Below are 21,261 nucleotides of genomic sequence, written 5' to 3' on the forward strand. Positions count from 1 at the left end.
CCTCAGGGAGGGGTCGGGACCGGTCTGGCGGGCCTGAAACCTGGAGTCGTGCTGGAGGCTTCCTGCGCGGCTCCCCGGCCGGCTCTCCCCGGCCTCCGATTGGCTCGCTCGCCGTCTCGTCACAATCACTTCCCGGTCACGCCATTGAGGCTGCTGCCGCCGCCGCCGCCGCCGCCGCCGCCGCCGCTTCCCATGGACTACGCGTCCCGTGCGGCTCTGCGGCGGCGGAAGCGGAAGCGAGTACGGAGGTACCAGCTGGTCTCCGTAGGGGGGTAGGGGGCTCCATGAATGGAAGCGGCGGCGGCGGCGGGAGCGGCCTGAGCTGGGTGCCGGGGCCAGGGCCGGGGGCTGCCCAGGGCCCGCGCCGCTGCATGGGGGCGGCCCGCGGGCCCTGAGAGGAAGGGCAGACGGGCGGGCCGAGATAGGAGGGGCGGGGTCGGGCGGCCGCAGGCCGGAGGCGCGTCGGGCTGGAGCCGGTCACGATGCCCCGAAGGAAGCAAAGCCACCCGCAGCCCGTGAAATGCGAGGGGGTCAAAGGTCAGGGGTCAGGGGCCTTGAGGGGAGAGGAGCGCGGGTGGGGGCAGTGGAGCGTGGGCTCAGGTCAGGGTGGAGGGGGACTCCTGAGGGATGAAGTGGGCGATCCAGACTCCTAGCTTCCCACCGAGGCACTAAGGTAATCAGAGTGGGTCAGCGAGTACGGGAAGTGTAGTCCACGAGGGCTGGCTCTTGAGGGAGAATCCACAAGCCCCCTCCCCTCTTCAGTGGATACTGAAGACTCCCTCGACGAAGGACCCGGGGCCCTGGTATTGGAGAGTGATTTGCTACTAGGCCAGGATCTGGAGTTTGAGGAGGAAGAGGAAGAGGAGGAAGGCGACGGCAACAGTGACCAGCTCATGGGCTTCGAGAGAGACTCAGAAGGTGGGTTTTCGGGACTTGGTTAAGGATTAGTGGCCGCCGGAGACCCCAGCCCTTCGGGAGGCAGATTAGAGCACCATTTCCTGCCACAACCGAGGGCTGGTTGAGCTTACATTTGAGCTAGATGACTTCATTTGTTTAATGGTCCAATCACTTCCATCACTTTGTTGAGGTGAAGTTCTGAGGCCCGGTCAAAGGTGATATGAATAGGAGGGTGGGTGAATCACATGGAGCAACTGATTAAAAGTAAATGCCCTGTCCCTCTTCCTAGCCCATTCCTTATGTGTATTTACTTTTAAGAGCGGTTCAGGGAAGCAAACTCTCTGTAAATCATTCAACCCAGTACTGACGTCTAATTTAACTCCCTTTCACCTGCAGCGTAAGCTCCTTTTGTATTGAGAGGTTTTAGTTTCTGTCTTTATCCTTTAGTTTGTCTTTATCCTTCCATGCCCCTCTTCCCTGTGATCTTAGCAGCACCCTACCCTAATTTGCTGCACTAACCCATCCATTTATGCAAGATGTTTTTTGAAAGTCATTGAGGGGACCCATGTAAATATCAATCTGTTCTTTAGGCCGGCAAGTGGTATTACATGCATTACTTTCATTGTCTCCACTTCCCTCCAAATTTTGCCTCAGAGATAGATTTTATATCAGCTCTTTACTAAAAGGGGCCTTAGCAATAGAGTTTAGGAAAAGGTCTTGGGGTTCTCTGCCTTCTGTATTTTTACTTTCTTATCTCAAGAATTACATTATTGATTCATTTCAGTCTGTGGTCCACTGTGAACCCTTGATCCTTGCCCATTCAGTGAAACTAGATACAGATCAATTCTACCATCACTAGATTAGTCCAGTCTAAGAGGTAGACAATTCATGTTGAATTTTCAGGAATTACTGCAGGGGAGAACTTGATTCCTAGGAGGGAACTAAAGGGATCATCAAAGCTAAGGGTGGAGCCAATCAAGTGGGGAGACCATAACTGAAAAGGGGAGAGTTTGGAGCCTGATCCTACCCCATGCTGATGTCTCTTCTCATGTCTATTTCACCAGGAGACTCTCTGGGGGCCAGGCCTGGGCTTCCCTACGGGCTGAGCGACGATGAGTCTGGGGGCGGCCGGGCACTAAGTGCGGAGAGTGAAGTTGAGGAGCCAGCCAGGGGTCCAGGGGAGGCCAGGGGTGAGAGGCCAGGCCCAGCCTGCCAGCTGTGTGGGGGGCCGACAGGTGAGGGGCCGTGTTGTGGGGCAGGAGGGCCGGGTGGGGGGCCCCTGCTGCCCCCACGGCTACTGTACTCATGCCGCCTCTGCACCTTCGTGTCCCACTACTCGAGCCACCTGAAGCGGCACATGCAGACACACAGCGGAGAGAAGCCGTTCCGCTGTGGCCGCTGCCCCTACGCCTCAGCCCAGCTCGTCAACCTGACACGACATACCCGCACCCACACTGGCGAGAAGCCCTACCGCTGTCCCCACTGCCCCTTTGCCTGCAGCAGCCTGGGCAACCTGAGGCGGCATCAGCGTACCCACGCAGGGCCCCCCACTCCTCCCTGCCCGACCTGTGGCTTCCGCTGCTGTGCTCCACGACCAGCCCGGCCTCCCAGTCCCACAGAGCAGGAAGGGGCGGTGCCCCGGCGACCTGAAGGTAAGCGAGACCAGGGACCAAAGACCTTGGGACATGGGTGGCTGGCACTAGGAATGCTTGGATTGGATTCATAGCCCAGGTCTTTGTCCCCACAGATGCTCTGCTCCTTCCAGATTTGAGCCTCCATGTGCCACCAGGTGGTGCCAGTTTCCTGCCAGACTGTGGGCAGTTGCGGGGTGAAGGGGAGGGCCTCTGTGGAACTGGATCAGAACCACTGCCAGAGCTGCTATTTCCTTGGACCTGCCGGGGCTGTGGACAAGAGCTGGAGGAGGGTGAGGGCAGTCGGCTGGGAGCTGCCATGTGTGGGCGCTGCATGCGAGGAGAGGCTGGAGGGGGTGCCAGTGGGGGGCCCCAGGGCCCCAGTGACAAAGGCTTTGCCTGTAGCCTCTGCCCCTTTGCCACTCACTATCCCAACCACCTGGCCCGGCACATGAAGACACACAGTGGCGAGAAGCCCTTCCGCTGCGCCCGCTGTCCTTATGCCTCTGCTCATCTGGATAACCTGAAACGGCATCAGCGCGTCCATACAGGAGAGAAGCCCTACAAGTGCCCCCTCTGCCCCTATGCCTGTGGCAATCTGGCCAACCTCAAGCGTCATGGTCGCATCCACTCTGGTGACAAACCTTTTCGGTGTAGCCTTTGCAACTACAGCTGCAACCAGAGCATGAACCTCAAACGTCACATGCTGCGGCACACAGGCGAGAAGCCCTTCCGCTGTACCACCTGCGCCTATACCACGGGCCACTGGGACAACTACAAGCGCCACCAAAAGGTGCATGGCCACGGTGGGGCAGGAGGGCCTGGTCTCTCCGCCTCTGAGGGCTGGGCCCCACCTCATAGCCCACCCTCTGTTTTGAGCTCTCGGGGCCCACCAGCCCTGGGGACTGCTGGCAGCCGGGCTGTCCATACAGACTCACCCTGAACTAGGTCCTTCTTCCCCATGTTTTATACAGACGGACCAGAAGCCACCTTTTTCTCCCCCGCTGGCCAGGGGCTCCACACAGACTAACCTAGGCACTATAAGGACCAGCCCAACCCCATGGGCGGGGGGCCATATGGACCAGGGGGCCTTGCCTTGAGTGATGCACTTCACCAGCTCAGTGAGAAGGGCCCTGTATTCACCTCCACTGCTCCCAGGGGCTGTGGACAAACTGGCTGGGGGACTGCCCAGCCTCCCACCTGTTTATTTAACTTATTTCAGTGCTTTATAATAAAGGAAACACTAACAAAGCCATGTCTATGCTGAATTGGCAATGGCAGGCAATTTGGCCTTACCCTTAGCATAGTAGTCCATGCTGTGATAGGGGAAGCAGGGGCAGTGAGAGGGAACCAGAGGTAGGCAGCAATCAGGCTGAGTTTAATGATGGGGAACTAGGCCAGACCAAACACAGACCTCTGCCCATCCCCTTGGCCTTTGGCCCATGGCCCCAAGAAGCCAGAAGCGGCCCAGAGGGAGTTGTGGTTCCTCCCCAAGGCAGGTAGCCATGGTCCCTTAGACTTTGTGCAAAATACTAAATGCTAATTTGGCATCGAGGGCCAGCTCTGAAAAGAGAAGGGGCAATCCTCTGTGCAGCCAGCCCAGGGGACGAGGAAAGGTACATTACAAGGCCCCTGGCCAAGAGAAAAGGGGAAGGTAGGAAGGGAGAAGGAAAAGACCCCTCCCTCCCCAGCTTGGGGGACACAGGCACAGGGCAAGTTTCTGTAAATTCCACGGGTAAAGGGCAGACATCCAAGCAGTGGAGATTACAGATCCTCATCTCCAATGCCCTCGAAGGCGAAATTGCCGTGGACATCACTGGCACTGGCATCTGTGCTGGGACTGCCAATTCCCCGCAAGCTCACAGCACTCAGCTTACTCTGTAACAAAGGCAGGGTAGGGTCAGAGATCTGGAGCATGCAAGATCCCCCAATAAATAGCAACCTCACCAACCCTGGAACTCACTGAGAGTTTGACCATAGACTCCCGGGTGGCATCAGGTGACTCCTGGGGAAGAAGAGGCAGAGATGTCAGAAACTCACTAGGAGAGGCGAGGCAGGGCTGAGAGCCAGGGTTCTGACGAGGAGGTAATACTTACAAGCAGTGGTGGGGACTTCACTGCTTGCTGGCTGTCTGAGCGTCTCAGAGTGCCCCCCACCCGCCGGCGCAGCATCTGGGGACAGATACAAGGTGCCAGTGAGGGCAGGATCACTCCCCCTCTCTCTCGAGAAGCCTCACATCTAGGACAAAAGGCCCCCAGCCACCCGCTCACTGCTCAGTCCACACTTGCTGCCTACCTTCCTGATACTGCCGCCTGATTTCTTCACCATCAGTTCATCCACCATGGACTGCAAGCAGATGCTCATCATGATAGCCTGAGGGCAAGAAGAGTGTCCAGCTTGACAAGAGTGGTCAGTCTGAGAACAGCAGCACTAATGGTTCCCATATTGAGTACTGGAAACCCTACACTTTTATCTAAGGTGCTTCAGAGGAGGCCTGAGGCTAGGTTCACACCTGGGGGCTAGTGATGGTGACCCACTGTAGCCGGTCCTTGCTCATGAGGTATTCAAAAGCCAGTTCCAGGCGCACCTCGCCCCGGCCCCGGCCGGGGCTGCTCGTGCTTCCACTGGGCAATGGCACCTGGGAGAGGAAGGGGAATTAGGCTGAGTTCACTCTGACCAACCTGTCTGGCTCCCTGACCCACTGCAGCCCATACCTAAGCTCAAGGCTTGCCAGGCCTCCAACCCAGGCCTCCCCCTCCTACCCCGACTCACAGAGGAGGTGACCCGCCAGCATCGCATGCGGGTGACCCGGAAGGAGCCTTCTCGGAGTTGCTGGCCAGGCAGGCGGAGCTGCAGGCTGAGCTCACTGTTGCCCGCGCTCACCACCACGGGACAGTCCTTTTCCGGGAAGTCAGCCACACAGGCATCAAAGCGCAGGTAGCCATAGTGCCGCAGTGTCTGGGCCAGTCTCAGGAACTGAAAATGGTCATCACGTGGGGGTAGATTAGGAGGGGGAATGGGACAGCGCAGAAAAAGCAACCCCTTGGAGGGAGACAGAGGCGGGGCTCACCTCCTTCTTGGAGACCTTCTCTTGCAGAGATTTGAGTTGCCGGTGCTGTTCCTTGGTGACCAAGATCCACCCACGCTCAATATCTGATACCGTCTATAGTAGAGACAAGGGGCAGGCAGTAGGAGGTCCCAGTCAGCAATCCAAGGAAAGTGTCTACCATTACCTCTGTCCAGCCTGACCCCGAGCCCCACACTTGAGCGACCTCTTTGCAGTAAGTCCTTGATCTTGTCAGCTTAATAAAAATAGGGAGAGTAGATATTGTGCCAGCAGCACTGACAGTATTCTAGGAACTTCCCCACAAACTGGGAACAAAAACACGATAGCAGTTTTCTTGGAAGAGTGAGTCACCAGTTACTTTCTTCAGGGGAAGGGTTCTGAGGCAGCTCCAAGCTCACCTGAGCATAAAGCAGGTTCAGGCCAACCCGGTTCTCCATGACATCGTCATCATAGGCAGAGTCCCAATAACTGTGAGGCCAAGGGGTGGAAAGAGGTAATGGGGCTAAGCTGGGGTAAGGCAAGAGGTAGAATGGAAAATGGGCAAAATAGGAGCAATCTGAACTATCAGAGGCTAATGGTATAATGGGAGGAAGCTTGGGAGGCCTGGCAGAAACACCCAGCACTACACCCCCTTGTCCAGATTATTCTGTCTCAATGTATGGCCCAATAATCCAATCCAGCACAGCACCCTCCCACCCCGCCCCTTCCAGGCCCAGCCCTGACCTCTTCCTCAGCACAATCTTATACTCTTGACTCCGAAGGCTAGTAACAGACACATAAGGCAGCTCAAACTCTTGCAACTTCCGTACAACTATGAGTTTAAAAAAAAATGTAGTGAGATTTAAAGGAAGGGAAATCAAGAAAGAAGTGCCCTGAGGTAATGTTCATTCTGGGGGTGGGGGTGGGGAGTTAGAGGGGTTGCAAACTCACTACTGGAAGTACAAGGAAGCAGTCAAGTCCAGAGAAACTCACAAGAAAAGGCTCCATCCTCTTTTTCTCGAACTAAGAATAGGCTAAAGTATCCAATCAAGTCATCTGGAAGATCCAGCTTTGCGGCTACAGCCTGGGGATAGGGATAGAAGTATAGCTCATCATACTGGCTGGTTCCAATCATTCTCCAAGCCCAGGACCCTGGCATGCAGGGGAAGAAGGGGCAGTGCTGAACAAGCGCCTCACCTCCAGGACATCCTCAGTCTGATCTGAAGTTAGCACGTTGATAAGAACTTTCTGCCCGTTGCTGAGCAGCACTTCCAAGGACACTTCCTCTGTGGGGACCTGCTGTGTCTCCTGTTGTGAGCACACATGGGGATGGGAGGCACTGTCTTGTCCCTTGCCTTGACCTATGCCCAACTTTATTTCTAGGTCCCTTGTGTATCTTTATTCTCAGCTGCTTAAATACAGGCTGGGATTTCTTTCATTTCATAGGAACAGAAGAAGTTTCATTCCATTAAAAAAGATGACTCCTCTGTTATTAAGATGACATGGCCTGGCCTGGTGTGGTGGCTCATGCCTGCAATCCCAGCACTTTGGGAGGCTGAGGCGGGTGGATCACCTGAGGTCAGGAGTTCGAGACCAGCCTGGCCAACATGGCAAAACCCCGTCTCCACTAAAAATACAAAAATTAGCTGGACATGGTGGCAGGCGCCTGTAATTCCAGCTACATGGGAGGCTGAGGCAGGAGAATCACTTGAACCTGGGAGGCAGAGGTTGCAGTGAGCTGAGATTACACCACTACTCTCCAGCCTGTGCAACAGACCGAGACTCTGTCTCAAAAAAATAAAAGACATGACCTTCCAATAAGGTCCTTTCCTTAAATCTTGGTCCCACCCAAAGTCCTTACCTGTTGTGCCCGACGCAGGAAACTGTTGAAGGTCTCGCTGCTCCCAAGCAATGGGTCTTGCCGAACTATAAGGACAAGAGAATGATATTACAGGAACTTAGGACTCACTCTTGGCTCCCCAGTCCTCCTCTCAGTAGGTTCCCCCGACCCCATTTCCTGGGCTGATGGTGGCCTGCCACATCCCCCAGCTGGCCTCACCTCACTCACTGTTTGCATAAATTCTTCACCTGCCCCACCCTTGGCTGCCATCTAGGTGAGTCCAGTCTATAGAACTAGGGAAATAACAATGATGTTAATCTAAAGCACATCAGATACAAATTAAGTTCTCTCCACTGATCTTAAGACTAGTGTTATACTACTATTTCTCATAGATGTTAGTGCCCAAATTGTTCTGCTAGTATATAGAGTTACATATCCTCAGACTATTTACTTTGCTAATTGCATAACAGATCAAACAAGAGGCTTCCCAGATCTAGAAATTAAATCAGGCCCTTCTACAGAACCAGCTGTTTTTAAGTCTCTCCCCATAGTCCTCAATATAGTCAACCTAGTTTCCTGCAACCACTCACCAGCTTGCATGTACTTCTCTAACTGCTCTCTCCTCTGTTCTACCTCAGCAGGAGTCAGAGAGAAAAGCTTCTTTGGGGGGAATGCAGGAAGTACATTGGCCCCATACTCCTTCCGAAGCTATTTAGAGAAAGAGATACAACCCTTCACATAAACACAGAAAATGAGATGTGGCAATCTACATATGCTCATAATGTTCTCTTGGGTGTCCCTCCCTTCCCTCAGTCCCTGCTCCCCTGTCTACCCTGGTCATCTGAGAAACAATTCCTTTGACAGAGGTAGCATCTCAAGGGAGCTGTCCTAGATATAAGCTGTTCTCTATCTTATTGTGTACAAGTCAGCCCCTCCACAGTATGGGGAGGATTTGTACTGGGCCGGGACCTATTGGGAGCCCACTGACCACCTAGCAAGACTGTTCACTGAACCCTCACAGGAAGGAAAGGGCTTTATAAAGTGCAGAGTTAATAGCTAAGTCTGTTCACAAAGTATCTTAGGACTTAAAGGGACTCTGCAGATCAAAGAATCCATCTTTCAGGTGTAGAAACCGAGGCCCAAAGAAATCAGGTAACAGCTGGGTACCGTGGCTCATGCCTGTAATCCCAGCATCTTGGGAGGCCAAGGTGGGTGGATCACCTGAGGTCAGGAGTTTGAGACCAACCTGGTCAACATAGTGAAACCCTGTCTCTACTAAAAATACAAAAATTAGCCGGGTGTGGCGGCAGGCGCCTGTAATCCCAGCTTCTTGGGAGGCTAAGGCAGGAGAATTGCTTGAACCCAGGAGGCAGAGCCGAGATTGTGAGCCGAGATCGTGCCACTGCACTCCAGCCTGGGCAACAAGAGGGAAACTCCGTCTCAAAAAAATAAAAATAAAAAATAAATCAGGTAACTTCCTCAGGGTTGCATAACTAATTATCAGTAGAACTCTACTGAGTTAAATAGAGTTTATGATCTGGTAAGAAAGGAGAAGAAACATTGCATCACAGATACATAACGATAATTGGCACAGCTAAACACACTGAAATGAGCCGAAGAACACAAAAGGAAATCCGTGAATCGTTTGTATAAGCAGGGAAAATAACTTCAAGTTGCCGCTCAGATGACAGAAGGAATGTGCTTTGACAGCCTAGGTGGAGGTAGTCGGGGGGAAGGGTTGGTTTGCCCATGCAGGGGTAAAGGCTACTAGGGCAGTAAGACAGGACAGAGAACCAGGATATAAGGACAGGAACGGGCAGTTGTTGCGCGGACATTAAGCTTCTTAGGGAGTTCCCGGAAATGTTAAACAAGATAAACCAGGACCCTTCCCTGTGGCAGTGATTAAAGGGGAACTACAGTCTACGGGAACAAGAAGAGCAGGTAAAGGGAGACACTGATGCCCACGTGTAGGGAAGGGCTTGAAGCTGTCTCAAGGCAGGGGTGCTAGTCCCACCTGCTCGTGCAGCCCCAGGAGCTGGCTGTAGCGCACCCGACAGTGCAGGACTCCATTCACGTGAATGTTATAGGCCTGAGGACACAAAAGTAGTCAAGCATTTTAGGGCTGCGGTCTGAGCAACCCCCTTGAGAACCCTGGCCGGAAGTTGCCTGGCAACTCCGCCGGAGTAACGCGCTAATCTCCCAAGGGTTAGTTCGCTTGTTTTCCCCAGGGCCAGGTCCCAAAGCTGAAGAGCCAGTCCGGGGGAAATTCGGACGCTTGTGTTGCAGTCTCCCTGCCCAAGAGGCCAGTGACGCCCACCAGGGCAGCTGGGGCCTAGCTCCGGGAGGCGACCCGGCCTAAGGGCCTACCCTACAGGAGCTCGGGCGACCAATCACACACACGAGATGAGCTCCCGACGGTCGGCGGCCCAGAACCAGGCCCGAAGGGTGGCGGTCAGGCCTCGGAGGCCGCTCCGAGAAGGCTCGGGCCCGTTATCCCCGCCCCTGCCCGGCCCGGCTCCGGCCGCTCCTCACCACGTAAGCGGAGCCGCCGCTGTCCCCGCTGCGGGACTCGGTTTCGGGAATGGAAAAGTGCATGTTCCCTACGGCACGGCCCAGCCGGGCTCCGGACTGTGAGGGCCGAAGCGGCTCTGCACGCTCCCCCTCCGCTGCTCAGCGAGTCCCCGCAGCCTCACTCGCCATTTTGGGAGCCCTGCGATCCGATGTGGGAAGGCGGTGGGACGTCGGTTCTGGGACGCAGTAGCCCGGGCATGCTGGGAACTGTAGTCTAAAGGGCAAGAGCCGCCTCTCGGGACAAGGAGCCCAAAGTGGAGTTGACCCTCATTGCAACCCGTAGTGCGGGGCGGGGCCCCGGGGCCCGTCAGAAATTGTAGTCCGATTAGGGCTGCGCGTCCTCCTTCGGCGGCTCAGCCTCCAGCCCAGGTGGCGCTGTGGACCCAGCGGCCACGGAGCGAGGCAGCGGGGCGGCTCCGTGACCAGGCGGGCGGAGCCTAGGACTGAGGGCGATGGCTGCTGTGGCCGTGGCTGTTCGCGAGGGTGAGTGAAGAGCCAGGCCTGCCTACCGGTACGTAGGCCGACGAGCCCCGGACAGCTAGTGCCGGGCCCTGAGCGCCTTTGGGCCCCGCCGCTCTGTTCCAGCGCCACGCTGGGCGCCGGTCTACACAGTCTCTAGCGCAGTCCCGCGCCGTGCACCGGCTGGTTCCTGTGAGGAGGATCGGTGACCCCTCCTTTCCTTTGATCCACCGCGCAGTGCGTCCCCACGCGGATCTTTGGCTCGCCTCGCGCCTGCCGGCAGAGCCATGGTCATGCTAACCCAGCAGCCGGCTGCGCCGAGTGCTAGTGCCCCCAAGCCCTCCCGGAGTCTGTCTGGCTCACTTTGTGCCCTGTTTTCTGATGCAGACTCGGGATCCGGGATGAAGGCGGAGCTTCGCCCTGGGCCTGGGGTAAGTGTGGCTTCCCTCCCAAGCCGCCTGCCAAGCGCTACGCAGGAGGCTGTGCCAGCTTTATTCCGCCCCAGCTCCCATCCCGTGTCAGTTTATTTCTCAGTAAAGCCAGGAGATTTTACAGAGGTCTTGCAACTCTAGCAATATATGATTCTGTCCCTGGAGGAGAAACGTCAGTCTCTGTGGATGTAAGCTTGTAACAGGTAGCTTGTGGAAGTTAGGGAGAACTAGGGATTTAACCATGTATTCGTAAGCATCCAATAGTGTTTGTTCCCCTTTGGAATTGTTGGGGAAGAGCAGTATCCTATGTCTGTGTCTCAGGCAGTGGGGAGGGAAATGACCAAAGAAGAGAAGCTGCAGCTTCGGAAGGAAAAGAAACAGCAGAAGAAGAAACGGAAGGAAGAAAAGGGGGCAGAACCAGAAACTGGCTCTGCTGTATCTGCAGCCCAATGTCAAGGTGCGGGGTCTTTTTTAAAGGGCTGGGGTGTGGAGCTGGTAGAGGGATGTGGTGGGAGAGAGAAGGGAGAGACAGGACAAAGTTGATTTGAGCAAGTGTGTAAAGCAAAGAGGTTTACAAGGAGAGAAGCGAATTTTAGCTGGGACACGGATATTGCCTGCCTGCAGCTTGGGCACCTGTTTTTTTTTTTAATGCTTTTAGTAGGCCCAACCAGAGAACTGCCAGAATCGGGCATTCAGTTGGGCACTCCTGGGGAGAAAGTTCCAGCTGGTCGGAGTAAGGCTGAACTTCGAGCTGAGCGTCGAGCCAAGCAGGAGGCTGAGCGGGCCCTGAAACAGGCAAGAAAAGGGGAACAAGGAGGGCCACCTCCTAAGGCCATCCCCAGCACAGCTGGAGAGACCCCCTCAGGTATCTTCCCTTCATTTTAAGACCTCCCTTACTCCTAATTCTAACACCAGCTCAGGCTGCCCTGTAGTAAAACAGCTCTCACCTCTCATTCTCACCTTGGAACCCAGAGTTCTGAATTCTTCCCATCATCCTATCCCTATTTCCTTTTCTACTCTATTATCCCTTGTTTTCCCCACCTCATCCTGTTTTTCTTGATGCCCCTTATACCCTAAGAGCAAATTACATATTTCAAGACCTACAGTGTCCTGAAAACATGATCATTATCTTTCAGGAGTGAAGCGTCTCCCTGAGTACCCTCAGGTTGATGACCTGCTTCTGAGAAGGCTTGTTAAAAAACCAGAGCGTCAACAGGTAGGAAGTGGGTTTGGTGCCTGGGTAGAAAGAGACTAGGGAAATGGACTGGAGGGAGGAAAGGTGCTGGGTGCAAAGTGAGAAGGATGGGTGCTTGGGTCAGAGTAGTCTTACTGTTCACTTCCTTTCCAGCTTTATCTCATCATTTTTAAACTCTGGGCCATTGGTCCTGTTTCCTTGTTTTGTCAAGGTTCCTACACGAAAGGATTATGGATCCAAAGTCAGTCTCTTCTCTCACCTACCCCAGTACAGCAGACAAAACTCTCTGACCCAGTTTATGAGGTAGGATCCTATGAGATTGTCATAACTTTTGAGTCTGAGAAGTTTTAGTAAGTCAGTATTGAAAGTGTCTAGTAAGGTGGGCTCTGCAGGAAGAAGTATGAACCCAAGGCAGAACTGTAGAAGAAGTGGGGAAATCTGCTAGTGAAGGAAGTTCCTTTTCATTAGGGGCAGGTGGGCAGGGCAGTAGATGCTCAAGCTCCCTTTTGAAGTATGTGACACCGCCATCCCATCAGCATCCCATCCTCTGTGATCCACCCAGCCATGGTGCGACTCGGCCTGCAGTACTCCCAGGGCCTGGTCAGTGGCTCCAATGCCCGGTGTATTGCCCTGCTTCGTGCCTTGCAGCAGGTATGTCCTATCCTGTTCTCTCTTACAATCCAACCCCACCTCCCACAACACTACCCCAGCTTCTCTGTCACCCAAGGTCACCTCTGGGGGACAAAGGGAATACTCCCACCTTCAGAACATTTTCCTCAGTGAGGCTTATCCCCAGCCCCCGTTCAGAGATCTTTATTAAGGGGCGTTTTGTAGATCACCTTGTGTACCCTATAGGTGATTCAGGATTACACAACACCACCCAATGAAGAACTCTCCAGGGATCTAGTGAATAAACTAAAACCCTACATGAGGTAGGAATAACACTATAAGTCCACTCCCACCTCACCCAATCTTTGTCTTGTACTCTTTTTCGTGCTTTTCTATCTCTGTTTTCATTTTCTGTTCTGTTTTCTTTTTAAAGACTTTTTTTTTAATGTGAAACCTTTGTTAAGTTGTGAAGAGTTGCACAGATGTAAGGTATTGCTGTTGTATTACAGCTTCCTGACTCAGTGCCGTCCCCTGTCAGCGAGCATGCACAACGCCATCAAGTTCCTTAACAAGGAAATCACCAGTGTGGGCAGTTCCAAGCGGGAAGAGGAGGTGATGAGTATGAGAAATAAGGAAGGCATGCACCTGTGGGTAGAATTAAGAAACATGTTCAAAACCCCCGGGAAGGCCAACATAAGCCTTTTTTTTTTTTTTTTTTTGACCTAGTCAAGGGTTAAGGAAGGGTTTGGGCATTCTGACTTGTGCCATCTCTGGGCCCTCTATGGGCCTGTCATCATACACATATTCAAGCACCTGGCATGATCATCAGTGGGATAAAAGTGTCCATTTCTTGTTCACTAAGGATTGTGCTCCATTTAGGCCAAGTCAGAACTTCAAGCAGCCATTGACCGGTATGTGAAAGAGAAGATTGTGCTTGCAGCTCAGGCAATTTCACGCTTTGCTTACCAGAAGATCAGTAATGGAGATGTGATCCTGGTATATGGATGGTATGGTCCAGACCCTGTGACTGAGCAAACTGGGGAGTTGGAATGATCTGAAGAAGGGACTACCCATTTGCCTTTGGGAATAAGTTGGGAATAAGTTAGTCATCAGTTACTGACATTTATAACTGAATCCTCCTCTTCATTCCCTCTAGCTCATCTCTGGTATCACGAATTCTTCAGGAGGCTTGGACAGAGGGCCGGCGATTTCGGGTGGTAGTGGTGGACAGCCGGCCACGGCTGGAAGGAAGGCACACGCTACATTCTCTAGTCCGTGCTGGTGTCCCAGCCTCCTACCTGCTGATTCCTGCAGCCTCCTATGTGCTCCCAGAGGTGAGTACAGAGGAAAAGGACTCCAAAGTTGGAGGTAAAAAAGTGTAGTAGTATAGATGTAATCTCACCTTCTCAAAGTTAGTTTTGTTTTTGTTTTGAGATAAGGATGGAGTGCAGTGGCGTGATCACAGCTCACTGCAGTCTTGACCTCCTGGGCTCAGGTGATCTTCCCACCTGCGCCTCTGAGTAGCTGGGACTACTGGTGTGCACCACCACGCCCAGCTAGTTTTTATTCTTCTTGTAGGGATGGGATATTGCTATGTTGCCCAGGCTGGAACTCCTGGGCTCAAGCAATTCCCCTGTCTCGGCCTCCCAAAGTACTGGGATTATAGGCATGAGCCACTGTGCCCAGCCACAATTATTTAAAAGTATTAGAATTATATAGTCCTGGCTTGGCGCCATGGCTCACGCCTGCAATCTCAGCACTTTGGGGGTCCAACGCAGGAGGATCACTTGAGCCCAGGAGTTCAAGACCAGCCTGCTCAACATAATGAGACCCTGTCTCCACACACACATACACACACAAACATACAAAATTAGCTGGGCATGGTGCATGCGCATGTAGTTCCAGCTACTTAGGAGGCTGAGATGGGAGGATTGCTTGAGCCCGGGAACTGCAGTGAGCTGTGATTGCACCACTGCACTCCAGCCTGGGCGACAGAGTGAAACCCTGTGTCAAGACAAAAAATTACATAGCCCTGTTTATATTTAATTGGAAAAACACTGACAGTATGTTACAGCAGTCTAGCTATTGCAAAAACATTACATTAAACTAGCAACCAGGAAGAGGGAACAAGACAAAAGTAACTTCAAAGTTTAGTTTTCCTGTGGGAGATTTGATGGGTCAGTGGTCAGGTGTTTTCACAGAGGAAGAGCCATCATTAAGATGTTTTCACAGAAGAAAAGCCATGATTAAGATTTATTACTTGCCAGGCCCAGTGGGTCACGCCTGTAATCCTATCTCTTTGGGAGTCCGAGGCAGGCAAATCATCTGAGGCTGGGAGTTTGAGACCAGCCTGACCAACGTGGAGAAACCCCGTCTCTACTAAAAAAACAAAAAATCAGCTGGGAGTGTTGGTGTGTGCCTGTAATCCCAGCTACTGTGGAGGCTGAGGCAGGAGAATCACTTGAACCCAGGAGGCGGAGGTTGTGGTGAGCCGAGATCGTGCCACTGCACTCCAGCCTGGGCAACAAGAGTGAAACTTGGTCTCAAAAAACAAAAAGATTTATTACTTGTCTCTTTGTTTTTGTTTCCTTCCCTTCTTTTCACAGGTGTTGAGATTATTTATTTTTTTTTTTTGTGATGGCATCTTGCTCTGTCGCCCAGGCTGGAGTGCAGTGGCGCGATCTCGGCTCACTGCAAGCTCCGCCTCCCGGGTTTATGCCATTCTCCCACCTCAGCCTCCCGAGTAACTGGGACTACAGGCGCCTGCCACCTCGCCCAGCTAGTTTTTTGTATTTTTTTAGTAGAGACGGGGTTTCACCGTGTTAGCCAGGATGGTCTCGATCTCCTGACCTCGTGATCCACCGTCTCAGCCTCCCAAAGTGCTGGGATTACAGGCTTGAGCCACCACGCCCGGCCATGTTGAGATTTATTACTTGTCTTAATGTTGCTGTCCTGTAAGTAGGGGACTTTATTCTGCATTGATACAACAATGACATTTTTTCTCTTCCCCTTCTCCTGTGAAACAAACAGGTTTCCAAGGTGCTATTGGGAGCTCATGCACTCTTGGCCAACGGGTCTGTGATGTCACGGGTAGGGACAGCACAGTTAGCCCTGGTGGCTCGAGCCCATAATGTACCAGTGCTGGTTTGCTGTGAAACATACAAGTTCTGTGAGCGTGTGCAGACTGATGCCTTTGTCTCTAATGAGCTAGGTAAGTAGGGCAAAAGAGAAGCCTCCAGCTACCTGTGAAGACTTGAGAGTGAGAGAGGGGCAGATAAACTAGAAATTCTTTTCTAAAAGAACGTAATGGGTACACCTTCCATTGCAGATGACCCTGATGATCTGCAGTGTAAACGGGGAGAACATGTCGCACTGGCTAACTGGCAGAACCACGCGTCCCTACGGTTGTTGAATCTAGTCTATGATGTGACTCCCCCAGAGCTTGTGGATCTGGTGATCACAGAGCTGGGGATGATCCCTTGCAGTTCTGTACCTGTTGTTCTACGAGTCAAGAGCAGTGACCAGTGAGGGGGAAAACACAGGGTTAATAAATGCCATAGTCCCTACCTTCAGCAACTCTGCTGCCTTTGTTTCTCTTTTAGCATCTCCACCTCTTAAGTTAGGAGTCCAGACTCCACAACCCCTTTTATCACCTGCTACTAACCTCAGACCTTTGTGAAGACCTGCTCAGGTAACTAGCTCCATGCCAGTGCATTGGGGCTAACCTGAAGGTCCGTATAAAGAACCAAAACTACCCAAATCAATCATTCACTGAGCATCTACATGCCAGATAGTAAACTAGGTATGAGGAGGAATATGAGAACAAATAGTCCTGGGCTGGGTGCAGTGACTCATTCCTGTAATCTCAGCATTTTGGGAGGCTAAGGCAGGGGGATTGTTTGAACCCAGAGGTTTGAGACCAGCCTGGGCAACATAGCAATCCTGTCTCTGCAAAAAATAAAAATTAGCTGGGCATGGTTGTGCTCATCTGTTGTCCCAGCTACTCAGGAGGCTGAAGCAGGAGGATTGCTTGAGCCCAAGAGGTAGAGGCTGCAGTAAGCCATGATCGTACCACTGAACTCCAGCCTGGGTGACAGAGTGAGACCCTGTCTCAAAAGAGTCCTGGCCGGGCGCGGTGGCTCAAGCCTGTAATCCCAGCACTTTGGGAGGCCGAGACGGGCGGATCACGAGGTCAGGAGATCGAGACCATCCTGGCTAACACGGTGAAACCCCGTCTCTACTAAAAAATACAAAAAACTAGCCGGGCGAGGTGGCGGGCGCCTGTAGTCCCAGCTACTCAGGAGGCTGAGGCAGGAGAATGGCGTGAACCCGGGAGGCGGAGCTTGCAGTGAGCCGAGATCTGGCCATTGCACTCCAGCCTGGGTGACACAGCAAGACTCCGTCTCAAAAAAAAAAAAAAAAAAAAAAAAAGAGTCCTAACCTTATAAATTAGCATTGGTTGAATACTTATTGTGTGTCAGAAACTGTTCTGAACCCATTCCTACCCCTTTAGGAAGATTAACGCAACTCTATGAAGGCTGGGTGCGGTGGCTCATGCCTGTAATCCCAGCACTTTGGGAGGCCGAGGCAGGCAGATCACCTAAGGTCAGAAGTTCAAGACAGCCTGGCCAACACAATGAAACTCTGATGTCTCTACTATAAATACAAAAATTACCTGGGTGTGGTGGCACATGCCTGTAATCCCAGCTACTCCAGAGGCTGAGGCAGGAGAATCTCTTGAACCCAGGAGATGGAGATTGCAGTGAGCCGAGATCGCACCATTGCACTCTAGCCTGGGCAACAAAGCGACGCTCCATCTCTTTTTTTTTTTTTTTTTTTTTTTTTTTTTTTTGAGACGGAGTCTCACGCTGTTGCCCAGGCTGGAGTGCAGTGGCGCGATCTCGGCTCACTGCAAGCTCCGCCTCCTGGGTTCACGCCATTCTCCTGCCTCAGCCTCCTGAGTAGCTGGGACTACAGGCGCCCGCCACCGCGCCCGGCTAATTTTTTGTATTTTTAGTAGAGACGGGGTTTCACTGTGGTCTCGATCTCCTGACCTTGTGATCCACCCGCCTCGGCCTCCCAAAGTGCTGGGATTACAGGCTTGAGCCACCGCGCCCGGCCTTGCGACGCTCCATCTCTAAAAATAAAAATAATAATACAACTCTAAGAAGTAAATGCAATTTTACAGATGAGATAATGGAAGCATCAAAGGTGAAGTTGCTTGCCCAAGGCAACACAGCTCAGGCACAGAAAGGTTAAGTTACTTACCCAAGGCAGACAGATTTAAGTTACTTGCCCTAGGTAACAGAGCTAGTCAGTAGCTAAACGAGGATGTGACCTCAGGCAGTCTGGATCTAGAGATTGTGCCCTTAACTTTTGTGCTATATTACCCTAAGGAGTACTTACCATGGTATACGAAGATAATATCTACAGTATGAGGTAACCCAGTAGTAGTATGAACAAAAGATTGGTGAAAACTTCACAAGTCACATCTAACCTAGTCCTTGAAAGATAAGTAATTGCCCAGTTGGGGAAGAAAAAAAAGAAGAAGAAGAAACAGCTTGAACACAAAGAATAGGCCTTAAAGTGAGTGGCCAATGTAAAAGTGTCACATAGAAAGGTGAGGCTAGAACTGAGGCTTACTGTTGAGTGATCAAACTGCAAAAGTAAGTTGGGGCCAGACTGTGAGTCCAACCACTGGTTAGCTTAAAATGGAGAGTTATCTATTGAGTATATATGTGTGTTATTGATTTTTTTTTTTTTTGAGACAGAGTCACTCATCTCCCAGGCTGGAGTGCAATGGCACTATCTCGGTTCACTGCAATCTCCGCCTCCTGCGTTCAAACGATTCTCCTGCCTTAGCCTCCCAAATAGCCGGGATCACAGGTGCCCACCACCACACCCAGCTAATTTTTGTATTTTTAGTAGAGATGGAGTTTCACCACGTTGGTCAGGCTGGTCTTGAACTCCTGACCTCAAACAATCCACCCGCCTTGGCCTCCCAAAGTGCTGGGATTACAGGCGTGAGCCATTGCACCCAACCGTTTTTTTTTTTGTTTTTTTTTTTTGTTTTTTTTTTGAGACAGAGTCTCGCTCTGTCACCCAGGCTGGAGTGCAGTGGCGTGATCTCAGCTCACTGCAAGCTCTGCCTCCCAGGTTCACGCCATTCTCCTACCTCAGCCTCCCGAGTAGCTGGGACTACCGGTGCCTGCCACCACGCCTGGCTAATTTTTTGTATTTTTAGTAGAGATGAGGTGTCACCGTGTTAGCCAGGATGGTCCTGATCTCCTGACCTCGTGATCCGCCCACCTCAGCCTCCCAAAGTGCTGGGATTACAGGCGTGAGCCACCACGCCCGGCACCCAACTTTTTTATCAGATTTTTTTTTTTTAATACTCTAAGTTCTAGGGTGCATGTGCACAATGGGCAGGTTTGTTATGTAGGTATACATGTGCTTTGTTGGTTTTATCAAAAATTTTTCAGCAGCGTAAAAGTAGAACTATACAAAGACTCTCCATGACCAGATGCAACAGTTACCAAATTTGCCACATTCACATTCTTTTTGTTGTTTATCCTTTTTTTTTTTTTTTTTTTTTTTGAGACAGAGTTTCACTCTTGTTGCCCAGGCTGGAGTGCAATGGTGGGATCTCAGCTCACTTCAATCTCCGCCTCCCAGGTTCAAGCGATTCTCCTGCCTCAGCCTTTCAAGTAGCTAGGATTACAGGCATGTGCCACCATACCCGGCTAATTTCATATTTTTAGTAGAGACTGGGTTTCTCCATGTTGGTCAGGCTGGTCTTGAACTCCCGACCTCAGGTGATTCGCCCGCCTCAGCCTCACAAAGTGCTGGGATTACAGGCGTGAGCCACCGTGTTGTTTTTCCTTGATTAAGTTACTTTAGATCAAATCCAAGCATTATATCATTTCACTCCTATAACTTCAATGTCTCTTAAGAAATATGGAAATTGGCCGGGTGCAGTGGCTCACGCCTGTAATCCCAGCACTTTGGGAGACCAAGGCGGGCGGATCACGAGGTCAGGAGATTGAGACCATCCTGGCTAACACGGTGAAACCCCATCTCTACTAAACAACATACAAAAAATTAGCCAGGCGTGGTGGTGGGCGCCTGTAGTCCCAGCTACTTGGGAGGCTGAGGCAGGAGAATGGTGTGAACCCGGGAGGTGGAGCTTGCAGTGAGCCGAGATCGCACCACTGCACTCCAGCCTGGGCAACAGAGCGAGACTCCGTCTCAGAAAAAAAAAAAAAGAGAAAATATGGAAATTTATCATAATATCACTTATTAAATTACACTTTCTGAGTATTGAATCCATAATCAAATTTCCTTGGCTGAAAAATGACTTACAGTTTGACTCAAGATCCAAACAAATCCACACATTACATTTGGTGACATCTCTTAAAAAGCAGTCTCCTCTCCCCTTTTCACATTGACATTGGCTTGTAGAAGCCATGTTGTCATAGGAAAGGTTCTGCATTCTAGATTTGACTGTTTGCTTTCTTATGTTGTCATTTAACTCGTTCCCTATGTCCTGTATTTTTTTCTTTTTTTTATTTGAGACGGAGGCTTGCTCTGTTGCCCAGGCTGGAGTGCAATGGCGTGATTTCGGCTTAGTGCAACCTCCGCCTCCTGGGTTCAAGCGATTCTCCTGCTTCAGCCTCCCAAGTAGCTGGGACTACAGGTGTGCATCACCACACCTGGCTAATTTTCTTCTGTATTTTTAGTAGAGACGGGGTTTCGCCACATTGGCCAGGCTGGTCTTGAACTCCTGACCTCAGATTATCCACCCACCTTGGCCTCCCAAAGTGCTGGGATTACAGGCATGAGCCACTGCGCCTGGCCCCTAAATTCTGTATTCCTATTCAACTTTTTGGGCAACAATGTTTAATAAATGGTTCTGTGTGCTTTATATTGCTTCACATCAGGAGGCAAACAATGACTGGTGGTTTCATTTTCAGTGATGAGTGGGTCCAGGCATATTCAAAGTTTCCTAAAAGCTCTTTAGGGGTTTCATCCACTGGTGATTGTTGCCTGGATTATTTCATTGGGACATGCAAAATGGTGATTTTTCTATCATTCTTTTCACATTTACTAGCTGTTAATCTATTAAAAAAAAAAAAAAAAAAAAAAAACTCCTGGGCTGAGCAGTGGCTCATGCCTGTAATCCCAGCAGGTTGGGAGGCTTAGGTGTGCAGAACACCTGAGGTCAGGAGTTCGAGACTAGCTTCGCCAACATGGTAAAACCCCGTCTCTACTAAAAAAAAATACAAAAATTAGCTGGGAGTGGTGGCGGGTGCCTGTAATCCCAGCTACTCAGGAGGCTGAGGCACAAGAATTGCTTGAACCTGGGAGGCAGAGGTTGCAGTGAGCCAAGATCGCACCAAGCCTGGGCGACAGAGTGAGACTCAGTCTCAAAAAACAAACAAAACCTTCCTCTCATCAGTTATTTTGAACTACAGTTTATTTTTATTTATTTATTTATTTATTTATTTATTTTTTTTTTTTTGAGACGGAGTCTTGCTCTGTCGCCCAGGCTGGAGTGCAGTGGCGCGATCTCGGCTCACCGC

The 21,261-nt window shown here is 51.5% G+C and overlaps 3 protein-coding genes across 30 annotated transcripts; 2 read left to right on the top strand and 1 right to left on the bottom strand.

Annotated features, from left to right (window-relative positions):
* The first annotated feature begins 149 nt into the window (after window positions 1–149).
* On the top strand, window positions 150–3,779 carry ZNF513 (zinc finger protein 513). Of its 3 annotated transcripts, none has more exons than XM_015111909.3 (4): window positions 150–248; window positions 763–918; window positions 1,962–2,549; window positions 2,645–3,779. In XM_015111909.3, the coding sequence occupies exons 2-4, from the start codon at window positions 894–896 to the stop codon at window positions 3,469–3,471; spliced, it is 1,440 nt and encodes a 479-aa protein (XP_014967395.1). In that variant the 5' UTR covers window positions 150–248; window positions 763–893; the 3' UTR covers window positions 3,472–3,779. The 3 variants fall into 3 exon arrangements, with proteins under 3 accessions (XP_014967395.1, XP_014967396.1, NP_001248722.1); XM_015111910.3 differs by lacking the exon at window positions 150–248 and adding an exon at window positions 344–673; NM_001261793.2 differs by lacking the exon at window positions 150–248 and adding an exon at window positions 415–537.
* A 108-nt stretch (window positions 3,780–3,887) lies between these two features.
* Window positions 3,888–10,061, bottom strand: SNX17 (sorting nexin 17; the record flags this gene model as incomplete). The annotated part of the gene is given in 15 exon segments (NM_001265975.1): window positions 3,888–4,406; window positions 4,492–4,533; window positions 4,625–4,699; window positions 4,824–4,901; window positions 5,041–5,166; window positions 5,301–5,504; window positions 5,599–5,691; window positions 5,994–6,063; window positions 6,319–6,406; window positions 6,568–6,658; window positions 6,772–6,882; window positions 7,436–7,500; window positions 8,005–8,122; window positions 9,429–9,503; window positions 9,947–10,061. Coding segments are annotated over 15 exon segments (1,413 nt in total). The 3' UTR covers window positions 3,888–4,292.
* A 352-nt stretch (window positions 10,062–10,413) lies between these two features.
* EIF2B4 (eukaryotic translation initiation factor 2B subunit delta) lies at window positions 10,414–16,255 on the top strand. 26 transcript variants are annotated; one of them, XM_015111970.3, is made up of 13 exons: window positions 10,414–10,496; window positions 10,832–10,875; window positions 11,197–11,332; window positions 11,534–11,740; window positions 12,012–12,091; window positions 12,282–12,373; window positions 12,607–12,721; window positions 12,926–13,002; window positions 13,189–13,291; window positions 13,559–13,686; window positions 13,836–14,013; window positions 15,710–15,890; window positions 16,008–16,255. In XM_015111970.3, exons 2-13 carry the CDS (start codon window positions 10,846–10,848, stop codon window positions 16,205–16,207), a joined length of 1,527 nt encoding a protein of 508 aa, XP_014967456.3. In that variant the 5' UTR covers window positions 10,414–10,496; window positions 10,832–10,845; the 3' UTR covers window positions 16,208–16,255. The 26 variants fall into 26 exon arrangements, with proteins under 26 accessions (XP_014967456.3, XP_077816076.1, XP_028687680.1 ...); XM_077959950.1 differs by having other exon boundaries at window positions 13,559–13,590; XM_028831847.2 differs by having other exon boundaries at window positions 12,633–12,721.
* Window positions 16,256–21,261: the final 5,006 nt, after the last annotated feature.

Source organism: Macaca mulatta, chromosome 13, assembly GCF_049350105.2.
Source record: "Macaca mulatta isolate MMU2019108-1 chromosome 13, T2T-MMU8v2.0, whole genome shotgun sequence".
In the NCBI taxonomy this organism is placed as follows: Eukaryota; Metazoa; Chordata; class Mammalia; order Primates; family Cercopithecidae; genus Macaca; species Macaca mulatta.